Source organism: Pleurodeles waltl, chromosome 1_2, assembly GCF_031143425.1.
Source record: "Pleurodeles waltl isolate 20211129_DDA chromosome 1_2, aPleWal1.hap1.20221129, whole genome shotgun sequence".
Lineage (NCBI taxonomy): Eukaryota > Metazoa > Chordata > Amphibia > Caudata > Salamandridae > Pleurodeles > Pleurodeles waltl.
Window position 1 is genome coordinate 713,697,143 of NC_090437.1, and position 24,698 is coordinate 713,721,840.

At 44.3% G+C, this 24,698-nt stretch overlaps 1 protein-coding gene across 1 annotated transcript in view; it reads right to left on the reverse strand.

Annotated features, from left to right (window-relative positions):
* Positions 1–2,604: 2,604 nt before the first annotated feature.
* FGG (fibrinogen gamma chain) overlaps positions 2,605–24,698 on the reverse strand; it is a 32,818-nt gene continuing 10,724 nt past the window's right edge. Inside the window, exons 6-9 of the mRNA XM_069242939.1 lie at positions 20,362–20,495; positions 18,042–18,226; positions 17,614–17,891; positions 2,605–3,651 (exon numbers count right to left, since the gene is read on the reverse strand). Coding sequence (XP_069099040.1) covers positions 3,452–3,651; positions 17,614–17,891; positions 18,042–18,226; positions 20,362–20,495 — 797 coding nt within the window. The 3' untranslated portion in view covers positions 2,605–3,451. The remainder of the gene's footprint in view (positions 3,652–17,613; positions 17,892–18,041; positions 18,227–20,361; positions 20,496–24,698) is intronic.

A 24,698-nucleotide genomic window follows, 5' to 3' on the forward strand; every position in this document is an offset into this window, starting at 1 on the left:
ATATGTGCCCAGGGCCTGTAGATTAAATGCTACTAGTGGGCCTGCAGCACCGGTTGTGCCACCCACTTCAGTAGCCCCTTAACCTTGTCTCAGGCCTGCCATTGCAAGGCCTGTGTGGGCAGTTTCACTGCCACTTCGACTTGGCATTTAAAAGTACTTGCCAAACCTAGAACTCACCTTTTTCCATATATAAGTCACCCCTAATGTGTGCCCTAGGTAACCCCTAGAGCAGGGTGCTGTGTGGGTAAAAGGCAGGCATATGTTCTGGTAGTGTAAAACACCTAAATTCGTTTTTACACTACTGTGAGGCCTGCTCCCTTCATAGGCTAACATTGGGGCTGCCCTCATACACTGTTGAAGTGACAGCTGCTGATCTGAAAGGAGCAGGAAGGTCATATTTAGTATGGCCAGAATGGTAATATAAAATCCTGCTGACTGGTGAAGTCGGATTTAATATTACTATTCTAGAAATGCCACTTTTAGAAAGTGAGCATTTCTTTGCACTTAAATCTTTCTGTGCCCTTCAATCCACGTCTGGCTAGGTTTAGTTGACAGCTCCTTGTGCATTCACTCAGACACACCCCAAACACAGGGTACTCATCCTCACTTGCATACATCTGCATTTTTTAATGGGTCTTCCTGGGCTGGGAGGGTGGAGGGCCTGCCCTCACACAAAGGACTGCCACACCCCCTCCTGGGACTCTGGCAGACAGGATTGAACTGAAAGGGGTCTTGGTGCATTTCTTAGACACTCTTTGAAGTCACCCCCACTTCAAAGGCACAACTTAGTATAAAATAGGGCCTCTGCCCTACCTCAGCAGACACTTGCTGGAGAAGAAACCTGAACCAGAAACTACAACCTGCCAAGAAGAACTGCCTGGCTGCTTAAAGGACTCACCTGTCTGCTTTTCTACAAAGGACTGCTGCCTTGCTGTTGGCCTGCTGCCTTGCTGAACTGCCTGGCTGCTTAAAAGACTCACCTGTCTGCTTTTCTATGAAGGACTGTTGCCTTGCTGTTGGCCTGCTGCCTTGCTGAACTCTTGTCTGGCTGTAAAAGTGCTCTCCAAGGGCTTGGATAGAGCTTGCCTCCTGTTCCCTGAAGTCTCAGGACCAAAAAGACATCTCTTTTTCACTTGGACGCTTCGTGTGCCGAAATTTTCGACGCACAGCTTGTTCCGCGGCGAGAAAAATGCTGCACACCGACGCTGATCGATGCGATGCTTTCGTGACGACCGGAATTTCGACGCACGGCCTCGCAAGGACCATGCCGCCCGACTTCCAAGAAGAAATCGACGCAACGCCTGCCTTGAAAGCGAAATTTCGACGCACAGCCCCGCGGAACGACGCGCATCCAGAAAACAAGCCGGAGAATCCACGCACAGACCCGGGACATCTGGTAATCCCCGCGATCCACAGAAAGAAACTGTCCACGCACCGGAAAATGACGCACGACTTCCCCGCGTGAAAAATAACGACACAAGTCCGTGTGTGCTGGGGAGAAATCGACGCACACACCATTTTTCCACATATCTCTTCTTCTGCGGCCCTTTGCGGAGATTTTCCACCAGAAACCAGGTACTTTGTGCTTGAAAGAGACTTTGCTTGCTTTTTAAAGAATTAAGACACTTTATATCACTTCTTAGTGATATCTTTACAAATTCATATTGCATCTTTGATCGTTTTGACCTGCAAATACCCAGATAAATATTATATATTTTTCTAAACACTGTGTGGTGTATTTTTGTGGTGTTATATTATGGTATTGTATGATTTATTGCACAAATGCTTTACACATTGCCTTCTAAGTTAAGCCTGACTGCTCGTGCCAAGCTACCAGAGGGTGGGCACAGGCTGATTTTGGATTGTGTGTGACTTACCCTGACTAGAGTGAGGGTTCTTGCTTGGACAGATGGCAACCTGACTGCCAACCAAAAAACCAATTTCTAACAAATGTGCTTTTCCAAACTTGAAAATACTAGCCTGAACATTGACAGGTTAATGCACACAATGCAGCACCAAAACCAATTAGTTCGCACAATGCTGCCAGCACAACAGTATAAAAACATCTTAGAATAATTTACATAAACTTAGTTTAAATACCACATCACTGCAAACGCAAAATTGCTTTGTGCTAAAAGCTTACCCGGGGATGGTCTCCCAGAAAATAATCTGCATTGACCGTGCAATAGACAACAAATCAGAGAGCTCAACACAAAAACGGTAACGTCCTTTGGCATACTTGCCATTCAGGCAACACACCACAAACATCCTTATCTGCATTAGGATCATTATACTTTCATATTAACCAGTTAGAACCATTGCCATCTCCTCAAACAAAACACAACCATACACAACTGATCGAAGTCAACCACAGAAACGTATGAAAAGGGAACCTAAATTAGGAAAGCAATATGGTGCCACGTTATTGGTAAAAAGAGCAATACAGGGAAGTTTCTCAATAGAAATTATGACCAATGTGATTGCTTAAACTTACATCTAGGAACTGGAAAGACCAAAACGCAAAAAGACCAAAACACAACAAGGGTGAAGTGGGCACAAAAATCCTTGTGCGCAGGCACAATGAAATACCTGTTTGTCACTGGGTGATGTGCACTAACATTTATTGATCATCCATTTCAGAAAACAGCACGTTTTAAAATCAATTTAACAGAACGACTTGAAAATAAAGAAATGTTTGTTAACAATGACCATTAAATAACATTGGAATGTGTCTTGAGGAAGCTCATGTGGCTTTTGTATCTATTTTTTAAGGAACAGGTTTCCTAGATCAGTATTTAAAAAACAAAATCCGTAATGGCACAGCATCTCAGGAGTCGCAGCTGTAAATAAACAACTGTAAATGGAAATTATTCCAGATTCTCTTGATTAAAAACACAAAGTATCTTGCGCTTTTAGAAAGGTGTGATTAGCAAAATGATTGCTGTGAGCCAGGACCTAATTTTGAATCTTGCTTCTGGGGTTGGACGTAGCAAGAGAATTAAGGTTATATTCATAGGCTGTACGGGTTTGTATAGATTCTCGAATTGTTGAGGATGACAAGATATCACGTTCTAGAGATGTGTTCTAGGTTTTCTCTTTCAATATGTGCAGACACAAAGGGCTCAGTGGTAATGCACTGCCTAATGAACACAATATCACAGTCTCCTGCATGTATTTTTTTTTACCACACATAATCTAGATTCCAAGACTAACAAACCCATATGGATGGCAGGATAACATCATAATTATAGTATGATGAGACAGTTATATTCACGGTGATCTTCTGAGACATTGTCTCCACGTCACTAAGTGTATAAAGACACAATGAAACTTTTCTGATTGTAAGTCTTTATCCGTTTATTCGTCATCGAGGTCAAGCAGCATGTTTTATTTGGAATTGGTAGGTATTGTTTCTCATAAAATTGTCCAGGTGGATTCAATTGATTTTTTATTAAATATCTCCTCGGCCTGTTGCACCAGTCTTCTTGGTGTCGCCAAGATGTTCCTGCTGTCCCTCCATTCCAATTCTGTTTATAGGCAGAAGTTTCATTGTCGTTTTCTTCATGGAATACCATCGACTGCGGAATGTTGCCCAAATAATGCCATTATCATAGCCACCTGCTCCGGTGTCAGCCTCCGTGTATACGCCACCTGAAACGCAATCATTACAATAAAAATTACTTTGCAAACCTCCCCAAATCAACTGACAAAGACACCAACATGATCATGCTTTCCCATGCTGGCAATACCTATGTTTTCTATTATATCAGCAGCCCTTATTAGACCTTTACACTAACTACAGTAATCTCCTTTTGTATAATGGGACACATGCATCGTCATGCCAGCAAGCAACACTTCTTTTTTTCTCTCGTATCAACAGCCCTTTCACGATCTTCTCTGCCCTATATTCTATTTCTTGACGTCCAAATGAAAAGTGGAAACTACTTATCACTAAATCTCCCTATGTACATTACTTACATGGTTACACATAATCAATTTGAACGATTTGTATTACTACAGTCGTAGGAAAAACAAGCAGTGTAAGAAATATGGGTTTGAACGGCTAAAACTTTCATAACATCAAATGATGTACTATTCAAAATTATAGCATCACTTCATAATACACACACACACACTTGGGATATGACTACACAATGCAGTTTTAACTATGAGTCTCAGTACTTTATCTATTGCCTGAGAGTTTAGCGGTCGGCAAACCTTAAATAACAATATAACACTATTTTAAATCTTATGCAAGTAAAATACGGAGACGTTTTAGCAACACATTCAACGGTGACTTTCCTCTGTGGTTTATTATAGTCATTGGTTTTGCAGCAGATTTTTTTCACATATTCCTCGATTCCTGTCCTGGAAGACAGCATGTGTCGAAGTGTAAACTGGTACAAAAGGCTTGCCAGGGTACCATGGAGAGCCCATTTGAATATAGCAGAATTAGTAATATTTTGTTTAGAGAAACGATGTAAAGCACACACTGTTTACAGTTTTGACTTTCGGTGAAAACAAATTTGATGAAGTGGCACCATTCAAACAATGGTCCATTTTAGAGTCACTGGGGTCCGTTCCCCTCTCACTGTGAAACCCCGAAGCAAAGAGCCAGGAGGCTGAGCACTAGGCTGGGGGTGGAAGGAATCTGGCAGTTAGAATGGGGTCTATTTATGAAAAAAAGTGCAAATGTACTTAGAATGGGGTCTGTTTACGAAAAAGTGCAAATGTAATAATCTGAAACAAATGTATTCAAGTCAATTTCTGGTATCCACATCAGGAAAAAAGACAAACTTGGAAAGCCGGGACTCTTGCAGCTTTCCAGGGCCTGTTTTTTCTGCACTACACTTAAGACTGAGGTTTTGTATACTGTTTGATGATCAGCCATTTTAGGAATATAGCTAATATTCTATTGCAGTGGTTCCCAACCTTTTGATTTCTGTGGACCCCCACTTTAACATTGATGGAACCCAGGGACCCTCACTGAATCATCATGGGAATACGGGGACCCAGTCTGAGTCATTACTGGAAGCTGGGGAGCTAATTTGTCAATATTTGTTCATATTTTTTAATTTTCTAGGCTCTCGCGGACCCCTGAGAAGGCTTTGCGGATCCCCAGGGGTCCCTGGACCACAGGTTGGGAACCATGGTTCTATTGTAGTTTATTTTTTCCCCCCTCCCACACACACATAGAAAACATTTTCCCCGTAAAAGTATACACTCCCTAAAACATCTATGAAATATGGGGGTGCAGCCCTTCCTTTCCCACCTTAGAGTCCCAGATAGACAAATTTTGTATTGGTCCATGTAGGAAAGTACCATCTTGCCTGGCATGTTACCCCCATTTTTCACTGTATATATGCTGTTTTAGTTGTATGTGTCACTGGGACCCTGGTAACCCAGGGCCCCAGTGCTCATAAGTGTGCCTGTATGTGTTACCTGTGTAGTGACTAACTGTCTCACTGAGGCTCTGCTAATCAGAACCTCAGTGGTTATGCTCTCTCATTTCTTTCCAAATTGTCACTGACAGGCTAGTGACCATTTTTACCAATTTACATTGGCTTACTGGAACACCCTTATAATCCCCTAGTATATGGTACTGAGGTACCCAGGGTATTGGGGTTCCAGGAGATCCCTATGGGCTGCAGCATTTCTTTTGCCACCCATAGGGAGCTCTGACAATTCTTACACAGGCCTGCCACTGCAGCCTGAGTGAAATAACGTCCACGTTATTTCACAGCCATTTTACACTGCACTTAAGTAACTTATAAGTCACCTATATGTCTAACCTTTACCTGGTAAAGGTTAGGTGCAAAGTTACTTAGTGTGAGGGCACCCTGGCACTAGCCAAGGTGCCCCCACATTGTTCAGAGCCAATTCACTGAACTTTGTGAGTGCGGGGACACCATTACACGCGTGCACTACATATAGGTCACTACCTATTTGTAGCTTCACCATGGTAACTCCGAATATGGCCATGTAACATGTCTATGATCATGGAATTGCCCCCTCTATGCCATCCTGGCATTGTTGGTACAATTCCATGATCCCAGTGGTCTGTAGCACAGACCCTGGTACTGCCAGACTGCCCTTCCTGGGGTTTCTCTGCAGCTGCTGCTGCTGCCAACCCCTCAGACAGGCATCTGCCCTCCTGGGGTCCAGCCAGGCCTGGCCCAGGATGGCAGAACAAAGAACTTCCTCTGAGAGAGGGTGTGACACCCTCTCCCTTTGGAAAATGGTGTGAAGGCAGGGGAGGAGTAGCCTCCCCCAGCCTCTGGAAATGCTTTGTTGGGCACAGAGGTGCCCAATTCTGCATAAGCCAGTCTACACCGGTTCAGGGACCCCTTAGCCCCTGCTCTGGCGCGAAACTGGACAAAGGAAAGGGGAGTGACCACTCCCCTGACCTGCACCTCCCCTGGGAGGTGTCCAGAGCTCCTCCAGTGTGCTCCAGACCTCTGCCATCTTGGAAACAGAGGTGCTGCTGGCACACTGGACTGCTCTGAGTGGCCAGTGCCACCAGGTGACGTCAGAGACTCCTGCTGATAGGCTCCTTCAGGTGTTAGTAGCCTTTCCTCTCTCCTAGGTAGCCAAACCCTCTTTTCTGGCTATTTAGGGTCTCTGTCTCTGGGGAAACTTCAGATAACGAATGCATGAGCTCAGCCGAGTTCCTCTGCATCTCCCTCTTCACCTTCTGATAAGGAATCGACCGCTGACCGCGCTGGAAGCCTGCAAACCTGCAACATAGTAGCAAAGACGACTACTGCAACTCTGTAACGCTGATCCTGCCGCCTTCTCGACTGTTTTCCTGCTTGTGCATGCTGTGGGGGTAGCCTGCCTCCTCTCTGCACCAGAAGCTCCGAAGAAATCTCCCGTGGGTCGACGGAATCTTCCCCCTGCAACCGCAGGCACCAAAAAGCTGCATCTCCGGTCCCTTGGGTCTCCTCTCAGCACGACGAGCGAGGTCCCTCGAATCCAGCGACACCGTCCAAGTGACCCCCACAGTCCAGTGACTCTTCAGCCCAAGTTTGGTGGAGGTAAGTCCTTGCCTCACCTCGCTGGGCTGCATTGCTGGGAACCGCGACTTTGCAAGCTTCTCCGGCCCCTGTGCACTTCCGGCGGAAATCCTGTGTGCACAGCCAAGCCTGGGTCCACGGCACTCTAACCTGCATTGCACGACTTTCTAAGTTGGTCTCCGGCGACGTGGGACTCCTTTGTGCAACTTCGGCGAGCACCGTTTCACGCATCCTCGTAGTGCCTGTTTCTGGCACTTCTCCGGGTGCTACCTGCTTCAGTGAGGGCTCTTTGTCTTGCTCGACGTCCCCTCTCTCTGCAGGTCCAATTTGCGACCTCCTGGTCCCTCCTGGGCCCCAGCAGCGTCCAAAAACGCCAAACGCACGATTTGCGGGTAGCAGGGCTTGTTGGCGTCCATCCGGCGGGAAAACACTTCTGCACGACTCTCCAAGGCGTGGGGGATCCATCCTCCAAAGGGGAAGTCTCTAGCCCTTGTCGTTCCTGCAGTATTCACAGTTCTTCAGCCTAGTAAGAGCTTCTTTGCACCAACCGCTGGCATTTCTTGGGCATCTGCCCATCTCCGAGCTGCTTGTGACTTTTGGACTTGGTCCCCTTGTTCCACAGGTACCTTCAGACAGGAATCCATCGTTGTTGCATTGCTGATTTGTGTTTTCCTTGCATTCTCCCTCTAACACGACTATTTTGTCCTTAGGGGAACTTTGGTGCACTTTGCACTCACTTTTCAGGGTCTTGGGGAGGGTTATTTTTCTAACTCTCACTATTTTCTAATAGTCCCAGCGACCCTCTACAAGGTCACATAGGTTTGGGGTCCATTCGTGGTTCGCATTCCACTTCTGGAGTATATGGTTTGTGTTGCCCCTATCCCTATGTTTCCCCATTGCATCCTATTGTAACTATACATTGTTTGCACTGTTTTCTAAGACTATACTGCATATTTTTGCTATTGTGTATATATATCTTGTGTATATTTCCTATCCTCTCACTGAGGGTACACTCTAAGATACTTTGGCATATTGTCATAAAAATAAAGTACCTTTATTTTTAGTATAACTGTGTATTGTGTTTTCTTATGATATTGTGCATATGACACTAAGTGGTACTGTAGTAGCTTCACATGTCTCCTAGTTCAGCCTAAGCTGCTCTGCTAAGCTACCATTATCTATCAGCCTAAGCTGCTAGACACCCTATACACTAATAAGGGATAACTGGGCCTGGTGCAAGGTGCAAGTACCCCTTGGTACTCACTACAAGCCAGTCCAGCCTCCTACATTGGTTGTGCAGTGGTGGGATAAGTGCTTGAGACTACTTACCACTCTTGTCATTGTACTTTTCATAAGAGAAAAATATACAAAACAAGGTCAGTGTATATACACATAGCCAAAAAGTTTTGCATTTCCTCTTTTCACTCTTTTCTAAGTGCTGAAAAGTACTACTAAACTTTCAAAAGGTTCTTAAAAGTTTAAAAAGTTTTTTTCTGTCTTTCCAAAAAGTTCTGAAAACTTTTTTCTCTTTTGTCTATCACTTTAACTCTCTCTAAAAATGTCTGGCACAGGCCAAAAAGTTGAACTGTCCAAACTTGCATATGATCACCTTAGCTGGAAAGGAGCAAGGAGTCTCTGCATAGAGAGAGGTTTGAGTGTAGGGAAGAATCCTTCCTTAGAACTGTTAATTAATATGCTTAGAGTACAAGATAAGGCCAGAAGTGCCCAATCTGTAGAAAAAATAGCTAATGGTTCTCAATCTGATCCAGGGACTCCCCCAGGAAAAGGTTCAGGAAAGAAACTTCTCAGCCTGCCCATTACTAGACAGTCTAGCATAGTTGGTACAGAGGTTGAATCACATCATACTGATGATGTGCTCTCACATTATACTGGTAGCCAAGCTGTTAGGGTGCCCTCTGTAAGGGACAGGTCTCCTTCTGTTCATTCCCATCATACCTCTGTATCTAGAAATGTCCCTCCCACCCACCCTGATGACAGATTGTTGGAAAGGGAGCTCAATAGATTGAGAGTGGAGCAAACCAGACTGAAGCTTAAGAAGCAACAGCTGGATTTGGATAGACAGTCTTTAGAAATAGAGAGGGAAAGACAGAAAATGGGTTTAGATACCCATGGTGGCAGCAGCAGTATTCCCCATAGTCATCCTGCAAAAGAGCATGATTCCAGGAATCTGCATAAGATAGTTCCCCCTTACAAGGAGGGGGATGACATTAACAAGTGGTTTGCTGCACTTGAGAGGGCCTGTGCTGTACAGGATGTCCCTCAAAGGCAGTGGGCTGCTATCCTATGGCTATCATTTACTGGAAAAGGTAGGGATAGGCTCCTTACTGTAAAAGAAAATGATGCTAACAATTTCCAAGTTCTTAAGAATGCACTCCTGGATGGTTATGGCTTAACCACTGAACAGTACAGGATCAAGTTCAGAGATACCAAAAAGGAGTCTTCACAAGACTGGGTTGATTTCATTGACCAGGCAGTGAAGGCCTTGGAGGGGTGGTTACATGGCAGTAAAGTTACTGATTATGACAGCCTGTATAACTTAATCCTGAGAGAGCATATTCTTAATAATTGTGTGTCTGATTTGTTGCACCAGTACTTGGTGGACTCTGATCTGACCTCTCCCCAAGAATTGGGAAAGAAGGCAGACAAATGGGTCAGAACAAGAGTGAACAGAAAAGTTCATACAGGGGGTGACAAAGATGGCAACAAAAAGAAGGATGGTAAGTCTTCTGACAAGGGTGGGGACAAATCTAAAAATGAGTCTTCATCAGGCCCACAAAAACACTCTGGTGGGGGTGGTGGGCCCAAACCCTCCTCTAATCAGAACAAGGAAAAGAAACCATGGTGCTATTTATGTAAGATAAAAGGCCATTGGACAACAGATCCCAGTTGTCCAAAGAAAGGCACCACAGCTCCTACCACTACAACCCCTACTGCTACACCTAGTGTCCCTACTAATAGCAGTGGTGGTGGGAGCAAACCTACTAATAGCCAATCCAAGGGAGTAGCTGGGCTCACTTTTGGTAATTTAGTTGGGGTTGGTCTGATTAGGGAGACCACAGAGGCTACTTTAGTCTCTGAAGGGGCTATTGACTTAGCCACTTTGGTTGCTTGCCCCCATAACTTGGAGAAGTACAAGCAACTAACCCTAATAAATGGTGTTGAGGTCCAGGCCTACAGGGACACAGGTGCCAGTGTCACAATGGTGATTGAGAAACTGGTGCACCCTGAACAACACATACTTGGACACCAGTACCAAGTAACCGATGCTCACAACATAACACAAAGCCACCCCATGGCTGTTGTAAATCTCAACTGGGGGGGGTATCTGGTCCAAAGAAAGTTGTGGTAGCTTCAGATTTACCTGTAGACTGTCTATTAGGGAACGATTTGGAGACATCAGCTTGGTCAGATGTGGAGTTGGAGGCCCATGCAGCAATGCTGGGCATCCCAGGGCATATTTTTGCTTTCACAAGGGCTCAGGCCAAAAAGCAAAAAGGACAGGGAAGCTTGGATCCTGGAACAATGGACCAAGTGCTCCCTAAAGCTAGGGCTAGTAGAAGCAAACCACTTCCTACTATCCCTCCCTCTACAGTGGATTCTACTTCTGAGGAAGAAGAATTCCCTCCCTGTGCAGAACCTACACCAGAGGAGCTGGAAGCAGACACTGCTGAGCTTTTGGGTGAAGGGGGGCCTGCCAGAGAGGAGCTGAGTGTGGCACAGCAAACCTGTCCCACATTAGAGGGTCTCAGACAGCAAGCTGTCAAACAGGCTAATGGGGATGTCAGTGACTCACACAGAGTTTACTGGGAGGACAACCTCTTGTACACTGAGCAAAGGGATCCTAAACCTGGAGCTGCCAGGAGATTAGTGATTCCTCAGGAGTACAGAAAGTTCCTCCTAACACTGGCACATGACATTCCCTTAGCTGGGCACCTGGGTCAAATGAAAACTTGGGACAGATTGGTACCACTGTTTCATTGGCCTAGGATGTCTGAGGACACAAAAGATTTTTGTAAGTCCTGTGAAACCTGTCAAGCCAGTGGCAAGACAGGTGGCACTCCAAAGGCACCCCTTATCCCACTGCCTGTGGTTGGGGTTCCCTTTGAAAGGGTAGGGGTTGACATAGTTGGCCCCCTTGACCCTCCTACTGCTTCAGGCAATAGGTTTATCTTAGTGGTAGTGGACCATGCCACAAGGTATCCTGAAGCAATTCCTTTAAGGACCACTACAGCTCCTGCAGTGGCAAAGGCCCTCCTGGGAATATTTTCCAGGGTGGGCTTCCCAAAGGAAGTAGTATCAGACAGAGGAAGCAATTTCATGTCTGCATACTTAAAGGCCATGTGGAAGGAGTGTGGTGTAACTTACAAGTTCACAACACCCTATCATCCACAAACAAATGGACTGGTGGAGAGATTTAATAAAACTCTCAAAGGCATGATTATGGGACTCCCTGAAAAACTCCGCAGGAGATGGGATATCCTTCTACCATGCCTCCTTTTTGCCTACAGGGAGGTACCCCAGAAAGGAGTGGGCTTCAGCCCCTTTGAACTTCTTTTTGGACACCCTGTTAGGGGTCCACTCACACTTGTAAAGGAGGGTTGGGAACAACCTTTAAAAGCTCCTAAGCAGGATATTGTGGATTATGTACTTGGCCTCAGATCAAGGATGGCTGAGTACATGAAAAAGGCCAGTAAAAACCTTCAGGCCAGCCAAGAGCTCCAGAAGCAATGGCATGATCAGAAGGCTGTTTTGGTTCAGTACCAACCAGGGCAGAAAGTATGGGTCTTGGAGCCTGTGGCCCCAAGAGCACTCCAAGATAAATGGAGTGGTCCACACACAATTGTTGAAAAGAAGGGTGAAGTCACCTACTTGGTTGACTTAGGCACTGCCAGGAGTCCCCTTAGGGTGCTCCATGTCAATCGCCTGAAACCCTACTATGACAGGGCTGATCTCACCCTGCTCATGGCAACAGATGAGGGACAGGAAGAAGACAGTGATCCTCTACCTGATCTCTTCTCTTCCACAGAACAAGATGCTCTTGTGGAAGGGGTAGTTTTGGCTGATTGTCTTACTGCTGAGCAGAAAGATAATTGCATAAATCTCCTAGGACAATTTTCAGAACTCTTCTCCATTGTGCCAGGCACCACTTCTTGGTGTGAGCACACTATAGATACTGGAGACAGTTTACCTGTCAAAAGTAAGATCTATAGGCAGCCTGACCATGTCAGGGACTGCATAAAGCAAGAAGTTCAGAAGATGTTGGAACTAGGAGTGGTTGAGCACTCTGACAGTCCATGGGCTTCTCCTGTGGTACTGGTACCAAAACCCAATTCTAAAGATGGAAAGAAGGAAATGAGGTTTTGTGTAGACTATAGAGGTCTCAACTTGGTAACCAAAACAGATGCTCACCCTATACCCAGGGCAGATGAGCTAATAGATACACTGGCATCTGCCAAGTATCTAAGCACTTTTGATTTGACTGCAGGGTATTGGCAGATCAAAATGTCAGAAGATGCTAAACCTAAGACTGCATTTTCTACCATTGGAGGACATTACCAGTTTACTGTAATGCCTTTTGGTTTGAAAAATGCACCTGCCACTTTTCAGAGGTTGGTGAACACAGTCCTGCAAGGGCTGGAAGCTTTCAGTGCAGCATATTTGGATGATATAGCTGTCTTTAGCTCCAGCTGGGATGATCACCTGGTCCACCTTTGGAAAGTTTTGGAGGCCCTGCAAAAGGCAGGCCTCACTATCAAGGCTTCAAAGTGCCAGATAGGGCAGGGTAAGGTGGTTTATCTGGGACACCTTGTTGGTGGGGAACAGATTGCACCACTTCAGGGGAAAATCCAAACTATTATTGATTGGATTCCCCCTACCACTCAGACTCAGGTGAGAGCCTTCCTAGGCCTCACTGGGTATTACAGGAGGTTCATTAAGAACTATGGCTCCATTGCAGCCCCTCTTAATGACCTCACATCCAAGAAAATGCCTAAAAAGGTATTATGGACAGCAAACTGTCAGAAAGCTTTTGAGGAGCTGAAGCAGGCCATGTGCTCTGCACCTGTCCTGAAAAGCCCTTGTTACTCTAAAAAATTCTATGTCCAAACTGATGCATCTGAATTAGGAGTAGGGGCAGTCCTATCACAACTTAATTCTGAGGGCCAGGATCAACCTGTTGCTTTTATTAGTAGAAGGTTGACCCCTAGAGAAAAGCGTTGGTCTGCCATTGAGAGGGAGGCCTTTGCTGTGGTCTGGGCTCTGAAGAAGTTGAGGCCATACCTGTTTGGCACTCACTTCATTGTTCAGACAGACCACAAACCTCTACTTTGGCTAAAACAAATGAAAGGTGAAAATCCTAAATTGTTGAGGTGGTCCATATCCCTACAGGGAATGGACTATACAGTGGAACATAGACCTGGGAGTAGCCACTCCAATGCAGATGGACTCTCCAGATATTTCCACTTAGACAATGAAGACTCATCAGGTAATGGCTAGTCTTATTGTCCTTCGTTTGGGGGGGGGTTGTGTAGGAAAGTACCATCTTGCCTGGCATGTTACCCCCATTTTTCACTGTATATATGCTGTTTTAGTTGTATGTGTCACTGGGACCCTGGTAACCCAGGGCCCCAGTGCTCATAAGTGTGCCTGTATGTGTTACCTGTGTAGTGACTAACTGTCTCACTGAGGCTCTGCTAATCAGAACCTCAGTGGTTATGCTCTCTCATTTCTTTCCAAATTGTCACTGACAGGCTAGTGACCATTTTTACCAATTTACATTGGCTTACTGGAACACCCTTATAATCCCCTAGTATATGGTACTGAGGTACCCAGGGTATTGGGGTTCCAGGAGATCCCTATGGGCTGCAGCATTTCTTTTGCCACCCATAGGGAGCTCTGACAATTCTTACACAGGCCTGCCACTGCAGCCTGAGTGAAATAACGTCCACGTTATTTCACAGCCATTTTACACTGCACTTAAGTAACTTATAAGTCACCTATATGTCTAACCTTTACCTGGTAAAGGTTAGGTGCAAAGTTACTTAGTGTGAGGGCACCCTGGCACTAGCCAAGGTGCCCCCACATTGTTCAGAGCCAATTCACTGAACTTTGTGAGTGCGGGGACACCATTACACGCGTGCACTACATATAGGTCACTACCTATTTGTAGCTTCACCATGGTAACTCCGAATATGGCCATGTAACATGTCTATGATCATGGAATTGCCCCCTCTATGCCATCCTGGCATTGTTGGTACAATTCCATGATCCCAGTGGTCTGTAGCACAGACCCTGGTACTGCCAGACTGCCCTTCCTGGGGTTTCTCTGCAGCTGCTGCTGCTGCCAACCCCTCAGACAGGCATCTGCCCTCCTGGGGTCCAGCCAGGCCTGGCCCAGGATGGCAGAACAAAGAACTTCCTCTGAGAGAGGGTGTGACACCCTCTCCCTTTGGAAAATGGTGTGAAGGCAGGGGAGGAGTAGCCTCCCCCAGCCTCTGGAAATGCTTTGTTGGGCACAGAGGTGCCCAATTCTGCATAAGCCAGTCTACACCGGTTCAGGGACCCCTTAGCCCCTGCTCTGGCGCGAAACTGGACAAAGGAAAGGGGAGTGACCACTCCCCTGACCTGCACCTCCCCTGGGAGGTGTCCAGAGCTCCTCCAGTGTGCTCCAGACCTCTGCCATCTTGGAAACAGAGGTGCTGCTGGCACACTGGACTGCTCTGAGTGGCCAGTGCCACCAGGTGACGTCAGAGACTCCTGCTGATAGGCTCCTTCAGGTGTTAGTAGCCTTTCCTCTCTCCTAGGTAGCCAAACCCTCTTTTCTGGCTATTTAGGGTCTCTGTCTCTGGGGAAACTTCAGATAACGAATGCATGAGCTCAGCCGAGTTCCTCTGCATCTCCCTCTTCACCTTCTGATAAGGAATCGACCGCTGACCGCGCTGGAAGCCTGCAAACCTGCAACATAGTAGCAAAGACGACTACTGCAACTCTGTAACGCTGATCCTGCCGCCTTCTCGACTGTTTTCCTGCTTGTGCATGCTGTGGGGGTAGCCTGCCTCCTCTCTGCACCAGAAGCTCCGAAGAAATCTCCCGTGGGTCGACGGAATCTTCCCCCTGCAACCGCAGGCACCAAAAAGCTGCATCTCCGGTCCCTTGGGTCTCCTCTCAGCACGACGAGCGAGGTCCCTCGAATCCAGCGACACCGTCCAAGTGACCCCCACAGTCCAGTGACTCTTCAGCCCAAGTTTGGTGGAGGTAAGTCCTTGCCTCACCTCGCTGGGCTGCATTGCTGGGAACCGCGACTTTGCAAGCTTCTCCGGCCCCTGTGCACTTCCGGCGGAAATCCTGTGTGCACAGCCAAGCCTGGGTCCACGGCACTCTAACCTGCATTGCACGACTTTCTAAGTTGGTCTCCGGCGACGTGGGACTCCTTTGTGCAACTTCGGCGAGCACCGTTTCACGCATCCTCGTAGTGCCTGTTTCTGGCACTTCTCCGGGTGCTACCTGCTTCAGTGAGGGCTCTTTGTCTTGCTCGACGTCCCCTCTCTCTGCAGGTCCAATTTGCGACCTCCTGGTCCCTCCTGGGCCCCAGCAGCGTCCAAAAACGCCAAACGCACGATTTGCGGGTAGCAGGGCTTGTTGGCGTCCATCCGGCGGGAAAACACTTCTGCACGACTCTCCAAGGCGTGGGGGATCCATCCTCCAAAGGGGAAGTCTCTAGCCCTTGTCGTTCCTGCAGTATTCACAGTTCTTCAGCCTAGTAAGAGCTTCTTTGCACCAACCGCTGGCATTTCTTGGGCATCTGCCCATCTCCGAGCTGCTTGTGACTTTTGGACTTGGTCCCCTTGTTCCACAGGTACCTTCAGACAGGAATCCATCGTTGTTGCATTGCTGATTTGTGTTTTCCTTGCATTCTCCCTCTAACACGACTATTTTGTCCTTAGGGGAACTTTGGTGCACTTTGCACTCACTTTTCAGGGTCTTGGGGAGGGTTATTTTTCTAACTCTCACTATTTTCTAATAGTCCCAGCGACCCTCTACAAGGTCACATAGGTTTGGGGTCCATTCGTGGTTCGCATTCCACTTCTGGAGTATATGGTTTGTGTTGCCCCTATCCCAATGTTTCCCCATTGCATCCTATTGTAACTATACATTGTTTGCACTGTTTTCTAAGACTATACTGCATATTTTTGCTATTGTGTATATATATCTTGTGTATATTTCCTATCCTCTCACTGAGGGTACACTCTAAGATACTTTGGCATATTGTCATAAAAATAAAGTACCTTTATTTTTAGTATAACTGTGTATTGTGTTTTCTTATGATATTGTGCATATGACACTAAGTGGTACTGTAGTAGCTTCACATGTCTCCTAGTTCAGCCTAAGCTGCTCTGCTAAGCTACCATTATCTATCAGCCTAAGCTGCTAGACACCCTATACACTAATAAGGGATAACTGGGCCTGGTGCAAGGTGCAAGTACCCCTTGGTACTCACTACAAGCCAGTCCAGCCTCCTACAGTCCACATTTAAGTTATTTTAGCAAGGGAAACAAGAGGCAAAGCATTTGTGAACTACACAAAATCACGATCTGTGGGTGTTTACACAGACTCTGCATTGACACCCCACTTGCCTCCCACGTGTTCAAATACCTACCTCCAGTTTTCTCTCCCCTTTCCTACACTTGCTCTAGTGAAAATATCTGCTTAGCCGCATAAGCTACTATCCTGATTTCTCATATGAAAGGGGAGAAGAACATTTATGGCTGGAATATTGAACCTCCAAGTGACCCAAACAAAGACATAACAGAGCAGGCAAATATTTGTATTCCTCACCTAAGGCTGTGGGGAATGGGGTGTTGGAAAGTCCACAAACAATGGGCAGTTAGTAGCTGGATGATGGTTGCTTCTGTGGAGCGCTGTAATTTCTATGTGCTTTGAATCAAACGTGCTGATTACAGTGATTAAATCACCCATGCATTAGGATATCACAGTCAGCCTAAGGACAGGATCTATATGTATATCTTACAAAGAACTGACATTAACTATGGCAACTGCACCACCAGTTCCCAGTCTGCTGCATTTTGGCTAAATTCGTGCTAGATAAATACCACATGCTTACATAACACTAACACATTAATGATTGTGTATGGCATATGTGCTTAAAAGTATGTTTTTTTGCTTCACTACAGAATTCTGGGGAAATGGGTCTCCATAAAATTTACCAAACAGAAATCTTTTCATTTACGTTTATTAAATTAAAAATAAGCCAAGCTTTCACTGGCGTCACTACTGACTTCTTTAAGTCACATAATTCGTCAGGAATTCTACTCTAAACAGACAACAAAACGTTTTCTTAAAGTTTACATAATAGAGACAATTAAACAGAAAAATATGTCGACCTTTTAATGAATGACCTACCAGCAGTGAGTGTCAAGTCTTCTCTACCTTTTGGTAAATTAGGGTTCACGCCAGGGTCCGGTTTATGCAAACCATATTCACGTAAATATTTCGGGAAACAACTAGTAAATAATGTGCATACTTATACTTAAACAGAAACATTAAAAAATCGCCTTACCCTTGTAATATCTGCCATTTAGATGAGCTGCGTGGCATCTATTCATCCACCACCCAGATCCATCTTGTTCAGCACAATGACCTTCGAATTTGTCGTTGTCGCTGTCATATGTACTGAACTGCATGCCATTGTGAGATGTGTAAAACTTGTCACTGAGGTCATCTCCAAAGTCATAGCCATCGAAGGAGTCACCGGCACTACCTTCCATGAAGTAGGCATAGGTCATGCGGTACTTGTCTGCTTCTGGTGCTACTCTGAATGTCGAGTAGTCTGCAGTGCTGTTGGGCAAGGAGTGCAGGGGTTATTTGTAAAAGGAGCACACCAAGCTACGCACAGAGCAAGAACACTGAAAATAACAAGGCAATCTGCACCCACATCGATGTTCATTAATTGATTGTATTCATGGTAATGACCGGAATATACAGTACCTCTTTACACCGTCCCAGTCCTCCAATACCACGCGGAGCACATATGGGATGGCCGACTGTGTGGTTATTAAATGGATCTTGTCATTTCCAAGCCAGAACTCCGTTTGGTCGTTTGGAGATAGGTATCCAAAGCCTTCTTTATACTGAATCCAGTTCTTTTTAAAGTCCACACTACCATCGAGTCTCTACAAACGGATAAGAATGCGATTTCATGATTCAGTCTGTGTTCATCATTCCTTGTTTACTAACTGCTATATATACATCTGTGCATACATAAATAGAGCTATGAGACACTACGGGAAATATAGTGCCTGTGCATGTATAGCAGGATTTATACACATCCATCAAAATGTGTTTGTCCAAACACCAACAGAACCATTTCTAAATATAATATGCACATATTGCACCCAGAATACAGATTGTATGTGTACTCCTACCTGTCAACTGTTTGTTTGCTTTCTAGCATTTCCCTATTGAATATTCAATGTAAACCATATTCTCCTACATTTAATCAGCCTCCTCCTACACATGATGTGGAAATGAGACACACGCTTCCCATGCAAGGAGTTGTATGTATTTAGCTCAGTTCTTAAACTAGCAACGATAAAACTCTCCATTCTTACAGGTAAAAAATGATGAGCTTTCGGCTTTCAATAAATAGTTTCTTCTTTAAAAAACATTTCCTTTCATGCAAACTTAATCTAAACTAATCTTTCTGAGAGCAAAAATACAAAACGGTTTCCTGTTAGATTTAATTATTTTATTATATGTCGGCAACCTCCCTAACACACTAAACTATATACATTTTTGCAATTTAACCGAATGTTAATTTGCACAAAATCAACTAAATATACTTACAAAAAACATTCCAGAAACATTTTTTTACACTCTGCAAGAACATAGAGTTTAATTCTCAAAAACATTTGAGCGCCCAAGTTGAATTTGGTCACATAAATACCTACATATAAAGGTGTAAATGTGCAGTTTGTATCTGCGAAAAATGTATTTACATTTGTTTGAATTAAACACATAACAGAATGATCAACGCAAACCCCTCTGTACACTCCTCAAATTCTCAACAGACATACTTAACAAACCACTATCTAGACATGCCACATAACTCATTATTCTCTACTATACTTCCCTAGCTGACCATGTCCCTCCTTACAAATCATAAACTCTCCTTCTGAGCAATCATTCACACAATACCAAAACCGTTCTAACCTATCTACTCATTCTGCTCCCATAAATCACAAATTCACCTTCTATTTAATCTCTCCTTGTCATCTCGCAATATCTAACCTACCTCAACCTATTTTTTCTCTTCTCCTTTTCCACTTGAAGTAACTCACTCTAATATTTACACCTGACTCATATTAACGTAGTCACCCCTTGGAAATGAAGGACGTTCTTCATTTTTCTTACAGCACAAGACTAACCCAATAACCAACAATAATTATGGACCAACAATAATGAATGTAATTGTGAGCATTCCAGAGTGGGGAAGCCTGTCTACTGTGTGAATGCCTACAAACGTAAATTAACACCCTTAAGGGATTCACTCGGATGTACACCAGTTTAATGCAAATCTACTCCAAGGCGAGTGTTGCTGGCATTCCGGAGTAATGGTGTCTCGCTGAATATTAAAATGCACACAAAGGTAAGAATTGGCGTCCACACAAACTGTCTGGCACAGGGCAAATGTAAGTCTCTATGCGGGGTGGAAATGGGAAATAGACACCACTGAAATTGGGGATACGAAGACGGAGGGTGTAGCTCTATGGAGACAAATATGAATATAAAGTGAAAATGCACTTTTGAAAGGTATTTATGCAATTGAAAATGTTTTAGAGAAACCCTCAAAGTAATTCTGGAACAAGTACTGAAACCTGTGATTGTAACCGTTTCCCTTGAGTACTGGAACTCTATGTGAGTTGCAAAAAAGACAACATTTACTTCACATTTAAGCATATTAAGGGAGTAAATGTTCAACTTTTGTTCTGGCCTCGTCCGATAGCTAGTGACGCTGGAAGACGTGATGGCTCAATCGTTTATCAGGGGAATATCTTAATGATGATGTGTAAGTAAACCATACCTGAAAGAAAAACTCGGTGAGCAGTCTTAGCCAATTATGTTTCAAATGGGGAAGATAAAGTATTCTTTTCTAGTCCGAATTTCCTAAGTAAATTATGTGGATGTTTTTTTATAAATGTGATAACACATACAGTCACTCCATTTATATATGAAACGTGCAACAATGATGCAGAACTGCTATATGGTCTGATGGGCCAAAGCCTACATTTGCAATTTACATACATACCCTCTGAAAAACGGTCCAGCCATTGCCATTGGTGTCTATCTCACAATAGACCAAAAACTGCTGTCTCGCTTTGATGGGCTTGATGAAGTAAAGTCCGCTTATTCTGGCGCCCTTATTTGCAATGTCTTGACAGTCTATTGATAAAACACAAATGCTGTGTTTAACAATTACAATATTTTTTCATTGTCTGTTTATATAGGAGCAATAAGCTGTTCCAACATACATAAAATATGATACTACGAAGTATGATAAGTGATGAAAGGGGTTTTTGCATGTGTGCAGTGAATAAGCTGAATGTAGTTGAAGAAGATTGTGGCATCCTCCTAATGCTATGACAGATAGCACTCTTTATGTGAGATTCACCAGTCAAAGGTAGGTGCCATGATGCACTGCAAGTAAATAAAGGGTCCTGCCAGTGAATTATGTCATGGTATATCTCAAAGCTCCAAACTGGCATCATCAAACAAAGGACATTCTGGAGTGACTGTTAGGAATGTTGGGTTAGGTAAATAGAGTTGTCTTTTTCATTCCTTACAAAGGGCTATCCATTGAATGATGACACATCAGATCCAAAACCAGCAGCTGACATGATAAAAACATTAACCTTCTAGAATGTCTCTTGCTGGGCATTCTAGACTGGGCGAAGGGAATTGTTTATAATCTGCACTGGATGGCCCCTTAAAATCAAGGTTCAAGTTTCTGTTTTGGTCAAAAGTCTCAGTGAATCATGCGAATAGTTAAGGCTCCTGGTTATGAGTGTTCACTGTTTTATATAAAGACATCTTAGAAAAAGGATATTTGACTTTATCAGACTAACGTTTACATCCTAAAAATATGTCTCAAAATTAAAAATGTAATCATAAAAAATACTGCTCTCTGTTTACAATTTGTAGTTTTATTGATGGGACATGTGTTTGTGGTATACCTATAAACATTAGAGTTCATTACAGTGCAGTTATCATTGATATTCAAGAGTAATTTGTCTGATGTGTACCTACAAACAGTAGCATTCCTTATTGTGCAATTCCTATTAATACTGAAGTCTCAATGTGTCTGCTGGCCGCTAATATTTTATTGAATATTCACAGAATACAGCATGTAGATCACATATGATCACAATGGTGGGAGTGAGTTCATCTATGTTACTTTTATTAATAATCATCAATATGGTACCATTGTAGAAAAAGTAATGGATCTTGCTAGTTCCCCTAGAGGGTTCTCGTGTTATAAGATTCTAGAAAGAAGTTTACTCTGTGTCACAATAAGTGAAAATGACTCTTTAAAAGTGCGGAAACGTGAAAGAGGAATTTGCATTGATGTTAAGGGAGAATGTGGCAGAGGGAAAATAGGACAGGTGGCAGATGATAAGGGATACTTGCCTGCGTGATATATAAATAGTGAACATCTGCTGATTCAAATTCAGCTTATGGAACTGTGCTTCTCATTAGGAATTTTGGGTTATAGATCAATGAAATAATGTTTCCACTGGTGAAATATGTGGTATTCTTCTAAGTGTGCCACCATGTTGAAGGCTCCGAGAGATCAAGCAGGGCCAACAGATAAACCCTTCCATTATCCACCATAGTTAGTAAGTAGGAGAAATGGATGATGTCTGGGTGACTTAGTAGATGGGGAATCAACAACTATTTCAAAACTGTTCAAAATGCCTTTAATGGTTTTATTGGGCAATAATTAGCTAACTCTCCAGCAGCCAAAATAACTTTCTTTAAAAGTAGTGGCCAACCCTATTTGCGATGACTACAAACCTTCATCTTTCAAAAGTTGGAATTTATGATTTCTCTAACAAATTGGGGTTAAGTGAGTTGCTTTGTTGAAATAGGAACAGATGTGCATGTCCTCTTACATTGCAAAAAGAACAGGAGTACCCAGGTTGGGGCGTTGGCAATTATTTCAGAACTGAATTATTGAAATCAAATCACAATGCATAATATTTGCGCCTAATTTGAGAAGTTAGAAGACACCATATCTCACGAGAAGAAAATGATTGTAATGTGTAAAAGTGAGCAGATTTTGTAGAGCTCAGTGCTGTGTGTAAGCCCTCTCCCTGCACCAGCCATCTACTCTTCTGAGCCTTTCTAGCTCTCTTCCAAATTCAACTAAAGAGGAATACAAGTTTCATATTTTTTGTGTGAAACTATTATACCTCTGTGATAGTGAGATGACAACCAAAAAGCTAAAAAGGCTAAAATCACCCAAGCAGAAAACTTGTTGAGGTGATTATTTATAACTCTTATTTCCTAAATATTCTGTGGTCTGCAACCAATCCTTCATGCTCTGTTAAAGGTCATATTTAGGTTGATTCTGGCTTCAACAGGCAGCCAGTGTCGTGTTAATCTTTTTTCAGAGACACAATTCCTCCATCTATGTCGCAGTAGTTTTACATGACCACTTTAAGCCACATACAACTTGTGAACGAGGTGCTGGGATAGTCTCGTGTGTATAAGATTAGATTACAGTAGTCAAGCCTTAAATTGCAAACAGCACCTATAATAAAAGCATGGCATTCCGTTAGCAGATGAAAAACAATAGTCCTTCAGTCACAAAAAGACTGATTTAACAATACCATTAATTTGATCTTTGGGGCTGTGTGTGTGCACATGTGCGCGTGCACAGGCATGCACACACAGAAATGTATTGCTCTGAAACAAGGGTTGAAGTGTTTCAATGGGTGATGTGAAATGAGAGGAAGAAAAAAGGGGATCCAGAAAAGAGGAACCAGAAATGGAGAGTGTTTGGATGAGGCGAGCTGATAGGTTACCCGTTAGACCTGGCATCCTTGGTGTGGTTTCCCCTGACATTTTTGCCTTCTGACAGCTTGTTTTTCAGACTTCATTTTTGCTGGCTTTAGGGTTCTGTGTACTTTACCACTGCTGACCAGTGCTAAAGTGCAGGTGCTCTGTATTCTAAACATGGTAACATTGGCTTATCCACAATTGGCATATTTCATTTACTTCTACGTCCCTGGTAAAGTGCACTATATGTGCCCAGGGCCTGTAAATTAAATGCTACTAGTGGGCTTCAGCTCTGATTGTGCCACTCACTGCAGTAGCCCTTCAAACATGTCTCAGGCCTGCCACTATATAGCCTGTGTGTGCAGTTTTATATTTCTATTTTGACCTGACAAGTGAACCCACTTGCCAGGCCCAAACCTTCCTTTTTATTACATTGAAGTCACACCTATGGGAGGCCCTAGTTAGCTCCTAGGCCAGGATGCAATGTATTTAAAATGTTGGACATGTACTTTTAAGTTTAACATATCCGGGAAGTGAAAAAATATTATGTTTGTTTTCCCTATGACTGATGTTCACCCCACCCCTGAGCTGATGAGCGCATAGACCGCTTTGGAGCTGTCAAGTTCCTCAGCACTTTTGACCTAACATTTGGGAACTGGCAGATTGCACTGACCGAGGGGGCAAAAGAAAGGTCAGCATTCTCAACGCCAGAAGGACACTTCCCGTTCCAGGTCGTGCTTTTTGGGAAGAAGAACGCTCTGGCCACCTTCCACAGGCTAGTCAATCAGGTGCTGGCTGTGTTGGCAAACTTCAGTACTGCCTACCTAAGCAACATTGCAGCCTTCAGCTCTAGCTGGGAGGACCATTTGAACCACCTCCAGAAGTGCTTCTGGCCCTACAGAGCAAAGGGCTGACTATCAACTGCCAGTAAGTGCCAAATAGGGTAGGATTCTGAGGTCAACTTGGGACACCAAGTATGAAGTAGGAAGGTGCAGCCCTTGTAACCCAAAATTGACACTGTTCTGGTTTGGGCACCTCCCAAGACACAGACAGAAGAGAAAGCCTTACTCGGTCTCCCAGATACTACAGGAGATTCATCAAAGGATATGGCACCATTGCTGCCCCCTTGACAGAGCTGATTTCCAAGAGGAAGCTATGACAGGTGATCTGAATAGAGGTGTGCCAGAAAGCTCTTGATGCACTGAAGGAAGCCATGTGCATGGCACCCATGTTCAAGGTCCCCAATTTCTCCAAAGAATTTGTTGTGCAGAAGTACACCTCAGAGCATGGAATGGGGGCTGTACTCTCATGGCTAAATGAAGAGGGTCTGGATCAGCCTGTAGCTTTCATCAGTTGGAGGCTACTTCCCAGGGAACAGAGTTGGAGAATGATTGAAAAGGAAGGCTTTGCTGTGGTCTGGGTGCTGAAGAAGCTAAGACCGTACCTGTTTGGCACTCACTTCTGGGTTCAGACAGACCACAGGTTCCTTAGATGGTTAATGCAGATGAGGGGTGGGAATCCCAAACTGTTGAGTGGTCCATCTCCCTACAGGGAATGTACTTTACGGTGGAACACTATCCTGGA